Genomic DNA, 6,324 nt, shown 5'->3' on the forward strand with positions numbered 1-6,324 from the left:
ACCCAACCATTGGACCTTTGGGAAGGTACTTGAAGGTACTACGATACTTGGTCTATACCTATATCACATATTCATGTTACCTTTACTTATTCAGAATATATTGTAATAATGTTTTTTGTAAATCATGTAAATAAAAAGAAAAGAAAAATAGGAATGATATATTTTTGATAGAAATGTAAAACAAATGTATTATATTCTTCACTTTATTATCCTGCTAGCCACCCCCAAACTGTACTTAAAACGGATTCCATTACGCCACTCACTCTTCAGCAGGAATAATTAATTACAATTTCTGCATCTGCACACTGCACCATCCAGAGCCAGTTTCCACTACCCAATTCTTCTACAACTGCTGCTACAAAGCCTAGTACATATCTAAGAACGGGTAGAGTAATTACAGTGCCGAAGGTATGAAGTTCTGTACACGACTAACCTCGGATGTCTCAATATACAGGATATTCTATTTCATCATGAAGCCTTGACTTGATTTTCAAATTATTGAACAATGCTGCATATACCGGATCCATTGATGGTTGTCTCAGGTCCGACAAGGCACTGCTACAGTTCAGGGGTGATAATCAAGCCCAGATCCATATTGCCACGCTTCAAAACGTCGCCTCCAAACAAACTGTTTCTCTTTTGGTAAACTGTTCACCCAAGTCCTGCAGTGGTACATAAAAAAGATGAAAATATATTCACAACGTGGTTCCCTTCAAATTCATTTGCGTAGTAAAAAAGAATGATCCGACATTCGATTTCAGGATAATTCTCAACCACGCTCCATCTGCATAAGGACTCACAGCATTCCTGACGGAAAAATAAAACTAAAATAAAATAAGCCCCAACAACAGCAACCAGAAAGTATAAGAAACGCTGCATAGTTGCAGTCAGGCCTCAATCAACCAACCTCGGGCTTCCAGACAATGCCAGCCAAAGAAGTGTGTACATCGCCAGGGCTATGAAATGCCGAAACCAGTCAATAAGCGGGAAAAAGCCCACCTGAACAAATTTAATACAGCCCAAGAGACCCATAAGTGACGGTTAATTTCCGGACAAGTATCGTGTGCTTAACCTTTCCATGGATAGATCTACATGTATCTGCCCACTTCATCATATAAAAGATGTTGAAAGCACACAGACCGGATCCAGGATGTAGTCTAATTTCTTACTTGCCGCATGAATGGAAAAAATGAAGAAAACTAGCTAATTCTTAGGAAAAATAACCTAATAGAGGACATGTAAGGTGGTGACGGTCAACAAAAGAATGGCGTGGTTAAGTACCTGACGAAATATCTGAGGTATAAAGAGAGGTTTCGTCAACATGATTAATGACAACAACCGCACTTGTGGCCAGAATTGAACTACATCCTGCACTCACCAGTGACAAAAAGAAACACAAGTTGGATCAGAAGATAAAATATTATGCAAGTAAAAGGAATGTGCTTAAGCCAATACAAATATTTCTGGCTAATGTGAAAAGAGCACACCGCACCTGCAAGAAAGGCCGAACAACTGGATCCCCAAGTCTCTGCAAAATAAAGACCACGTAGAACAAGGTTAATTCTGGTATCACAAAGCTTCTCAAACAATGAAGCTCAATAATACAGCGAAATCGACGCACTAGAACCGATTGAAGCAGCCAAGCCCACTGTGCTCTAAATTGGAATCCTCCTTTAGTGTTTGAAATGAACGTAATATGCACAAAGTAGTGGTACTTCTTAAAATTCAACGCAACGACAGTAGAAACTTGTTGAGAGTAGTATTGCAAGGATTGAAAGTGGCATAAACCTCCATGCACTCAAAGTTGATGGAGAGCAAGTTGTTAATAAAATCTGGGGGTGACTCAATATCAAGCCGCACCGACATTGCTCGCTGGTACATCCATACCCCACTCAGGTTGGGCTGGCAACCCCACGAGACAAATAACGACAAAAGGCTATTTGTCAGCCATGTTCATAGGTTGAAGCGAAAAAAGGGATGAATAAACAAAGAAAGACAAGTTCAATTAATCCACGCACAGCAAGGTTCTTATAAACCAGGGAATTAACTGAATATGTGCTGTTGAGTTGTGATTCCAGAAATATACCAGATAAGGATTTAATAAAGCTAGGTTATTCTTGTCGAGCAAATCCGCTTGTAATGCGTCGTAAAGACCTGCAATGCATCAGTTATATTTTTTAGGAATCCAATTCAAGTTAGGGCAGTAACTCCGGAATAAGCAACCGAATGTAGTGAAATCAATCTCCACGACTACCATAAGGATCCATGTCCTTTTAAGAGTATTGCCGTTTACGAATTGGAGACAGAAACACATGGAGCTACTTTTACTGTCAAATTTATTCAGAATAAGCGGTGGTTTGAATTTGCCTCCATTATAAGACAGAACACGTTGATACCTACAATTTAAAATGAAGTCACTAACTGATTGCAGACATTTGTTAGGACTATAGGTTTAAGAATGCAGTTAAGGCTCGAAGCAGCCCGGGAGTAGATGAAATGGACTTGAATAAGAGAGAAATAAGATATCACAGGCCAAGAAATTTTTTTACCATTAGACAGGCGACCAATATGCCTGGTGATAGCGCCGAATCCGCCAAATGAGATCGGTGATTGAATTCCACTTGCGTCACCAATCTGTAACAAGCATACCATACAGGTTTGTTTGATCAGACGATGCATGACGTGACTCGACCTGAATACTTCAAATTAAAATCAGAAGTAACCAAGCAATGTAGACGAGTCATAAATTACTCTAGTGAAAAAGAATCAAGTACCTGCAACACCCGATCGAAAGCTGAAGGTAGTGGGCTGCAGAAATGAAAAAAACCAGTGAATACATCGTGGCAACTGATTTTCATCACTAATCCTCCAAATTTAACAATTTCAGACTCGTCGGAGTGGCTACATTTTGAATACTTCATCTCGACGAAGTCATCCAAAGAATACCATGAAGAATAAGAATGTATCTAGCTGGTAAGCATGGATGAACTACTTCAGCATGAAAAATATGAGCAACAAAACTTAGCTGCAGTTACTACAAACGAAATAATGGAATACATTATACAGATGACAGCTAACCTGGCTCGGTATGTGGGAAAGCAACCGAAAAGCACTCTTCGTATTTCCAGATCCTCCAATTTAACGCCCTGTCGGTGACAGCAAACCTTAGAAACTGAGTGACTATTTGTAAAGATCAATTCAGCCATCTGACTTCATCTGCGTTAAACATGAAAAAAAATCTAATTAAAATTTGAAAATGAGGACAACATGGATAAATACTAAATTCTACCTGATAATCTGGCATTAGGTCCCAGTAATCCTCGAGCATCTCCTCAAGCAAGGGACGAGAGGGAGTAGCGTCCAAGTAGCTAAACATGTAAGTTGTACGATCTGTGGGTCCTGACCCAGCTGGGAAAGCCTGCAAACCAAGTGGCCAAATTGCATAATCTTCTCATATAAATTGGTCTTCCACCGCAAAAATACTACTCCAGAGTGAGAAATGTTTCATTTTGAATGAATGATACGTTATTTACTGACAGAATTATTTGCATACCTCCCAAAAGTACTGCGTCTTGGAGCTTCCCACTTGAGTCACTTGAGTGTTGGTGTAAATGAGGTCACTGGTCGAGTTATTCTCAAAGCCACGAGCACAAGCACCAACCACAAGACACACTCCATCCGGATGCTGCCCCCACCGAATCTGGCGCACAATAGGAGACTGATTCCCCATCACATCCAAAAGAAGACGCCCAACAAGAGTTTTTCCATTGTCAAGTGACACAACCTGCACGTTACATGAATCGGAAATGAAAACCGATTGTACTAAAAAATACACACGTGGAGCTAGAGCCAACTTCAGAAAGTACTGGCGCGTAATGAGAAACCAAGTTCAAACTTGAGAAGAATTAGAAACTTACAGCACCGTCGTTGAATACATCCAATTTCGACAAACCCGTAAATTCAAGCACCTCGCCTCCAACGTCCACGAACCTTTTCTTACATACTTCGATCAGCTTTGCTGGGCTGCCGTCACAGACCGTGTCAAACAAGGAAGTATTAATTGTCGAGAGCTTAAATTACACACTGATTATTCCAAGATACTAGTGAACACATCCAGATATCTTAAACGAAATTAACCCAAGCCTCCAAATGATTAAATCTGCTTTGGCACGAGTCTTCCGGAAATCAAGAAATCCATCTAAAACAAACAATGGGAAAACGCAACTTACGAGACCCCAAGATTAAGGATGTCATTCACCCAGAGCTCCGTTCCTCCCGCAAAACCAACTCTGCTCTGGTAAACAATGAATTAAGCGATTACACGTCGAAACACATACTGTACACGAAATCAACAAAAGAAAAAGAAAAAGAAGGACCTAGTAGTGACAGCAGACAATTAGGGAAGGCAAGGTCATAAACTTGACTCACAGGATTGAACTCAATTGAGATGACTTCCTCAATCTCATCTTCGGTCAACACTCCAGCATATACAAGCTCTTTCAGTTCCTTTCTCGATACATTCCAATCCTGCACACGCTGCTATCCAACGCCACACCCACAAAATTGGTACCTACAAACCTGCTTCGTTGATAATTGAACTGTGGAATTCAGAACCAGGTTCGCAAATTAGTTGGGATCACCAACATACCCCTCGAAGCGGTCCCCTTTCAATAATGGCCACCTTCAATCCTCGAAGCGCAAGAGCTGTGGCAAGAAACACACCCAACGTTCCACCGCAAACCACCACATCAAACACTGCTTGACTTCTATCAGCAAGACCAGAGTCAGCCCATTTTCCTTGGCGCCGCGTTACCACCTCCGGGGCTGGTCCAGTCACTGCAACAACGACAACAGTCAGGGTTGACTTGCATAATGTTTGATTATTCAGTGCCATCAGATAAGGCTTCAGAGACGTGGTAGATTACTGGGAGTTCTGGCTTTCAATTTCCGCCAATGTTCATCCAGCCGCTTTAAAGCTTGGTAAGACATTGCCCCACCAGCTCCTCCAGCTTCCGCACTTCCTGGAATGTTTTCCATAATCCTCTGCAACAATCAAGATTGAACAAACACACTAGTTGCAATGTGAAAGAATTCATGTCTCTGATAACTTCACTCCTCCCTACACACGGAGAATACCTATCCAACGATTCGTCACATTCACTATGTTCCATTCGGAAATTTCATGGGCAGTACTTATGATTTCTAAAGCCCTTTCCGGCAAGACGGAAGACATGGGGACCAAAGTAATGGTAGCCTGCAGACACACCCACTTAATTGCAATGTTTGCAAAACAAAGGTGCAATTTAGCATGCATGTGGCTCTAGCTCAAATTTACTGGAAAATTAACGAGGCAGAAAATGCACAGCTTCGCTTGTATCTCTCACGTCTGAACAAAATTGACAAAAATCTAGACTAGAAGTTCCACCAAAGACCAGATCTCCAAACAAGTAATCCAGACAAGATTGGTAAAAAAAAAGATTACAGCCTATCGAACAATAAAAAGAAAGACCATGCATACTTGTGTCCGTGTCTTTGGCGTCGTCGGTGGAGGGACCGTGGGGTTGCTCGTGACAGGAGTAGAACCAGCTGAGCACTGGACGCGGCGCGTGCACCACCTTCCACAACAACTCTTCTTCCATTTCACAACAATGAGCTGCTGCGGAAACCTCGAGCTACTCCGAAATCCTACATTGAAAGAATTTTCTGCGGGCGGGGCTAAGAGATGACCATTCTTCACAGAGACCGCTGCGCTGCGCTGCATCGTCGACGCACTCACAACACCCATCATCGTGGCTGCGATTCGGGTCCGAAATCGCAGTCGCGTGTCAGGATACGGTTGCGATACGCACTGCGAGTGCGACCTAATACGCAACCACCCTCCAAAACCAAAGTACAATCACAAATGTGTAGCAGAGCAGCTAATTGATTCCCCTGCGACAAGAATTCGCTCCACCCATGAACTTTTTCTCGCAGCTACCGAGCAAAAAGTCTCTCCGCAACCCAAAATGCTGCGACGTTGGCTACAACCCACCAATCTGGAGCAAGCAGGGATGTAATTGAGAGCAGTGTAGGCATTGTCGTGGCTTGATTTCTCTCTTCGCTTTTGGGTTTTGATTTGTGTGGAAGCTATGGCGCGGATGGAGAAAGCGCACATCGACCTCGAAACCAGACCAGAGAAGCGGAGCTCTGTCTCCACAGTTCGGCACCTTTTTCGTTACTTGGGCCCATTCCTGGAAACAACGATCACTGTGGGGAACATGTGCCTGTGGAGGGGAACAAAGGTTCGCATGCCGACATGTGGAAAGGGAATGGATGGACTGAGGA

At 42.6% G+C, this 6,324-nt stretch overlaps 1 protein-coding gene across 2 annotated transcripts; it reads right to left on the reverse strand.

Annotated features, from left to right (window-relative positions):
* Positions 1 to 131: 131 nt before the first annotated feature.
* LOC112289065 (uncharacterized) lies at positions 132 to 6,095 on the reverse strand. 2 transcript variants are annotated; one of them, XM_024534018.3, is made up of 17 exons: positions 5,519 to 6,095; positions 4,926 to 5,043; positions 4,649 to 4,836; positions 4,429 to 4,536; positions 4,230 to 4,294; positions 3,918 to 4,023; positions 3,554 to 3,784; positions 3,290 to 3,418; positions 3,079 to 3,146; positions 2,775 to 2,808; positions 2,550 to 2,634; positions 2,087 to 2,154; positions 1,789 to 1,902; positions 1,493 to 1,528; positions 1,282 to 1,368; positions 908 to 999; positions 132 to 662 (listed from the first exon to the last, which is right to left on the reverse strand). In XM_024534018.3, exons 1-17 carry the CDS (start codon positions 5,786 to 5,788, stop codon positions 566 to 568), a joined length of 1,896 nt encoding a protein of 631 aa, XP_024389786.1. In that variant the 5' UTR covers positions 5,789 to 6,095; the 3' UTR covers positions 132 to 565. The 2 variants fall into 2 exon arrangements, with proteins under 2 accessions (XP_024389786.1, XP_024389785.1); XM_024534017.2 differs by having other exon boundaries at positions 4,429 to 4,539; positions 5,519 to 6,078.
* Between the last annotated feature and the right edge of the window lie 229 nt (positions 6,096 to 6,324).

This window comes from Physcomitrium patens, chromosome 11 (assembly GCF_059467195.1).
Source record: "Physcomitrium patens ecotype Gransden chromosome 11, ASM5946719v1, whole genome shotgun sequence".
NCBI classification, from domain to species: Eukaryota; Viridiplantae; Streptophyta; class Bryopsida; order Funariales; family Funariaceae; genus Physcomitrium; species Physcomitrium patens.

Excerpts from the sequence above, each read along its gene's own strand:
- LOC112289065 (XM_024534017.2), bottom strand. The coding sequence starts at position 5,788 with ATGATGGGTGTTGTGAGTGCGTCGACGATGCAGCGCAGCGCAGCGGTC. Across the intron at positions 1,903-2,086 it reads CTTTATTAAATCCTTATCTG|CCCAACCTGAGTGGGGTATG; the intron begins GTATATTTCTGG and ends TGGGGTTGCCAG. Across the intron at positions 1,000-1,281 it reads TACCTCAGATATTTCGTCAG|GTGGGCTTTTTCCCGCTTAT; the intron begins GTACTTAACCAC and ends AAATTTGTTCAG.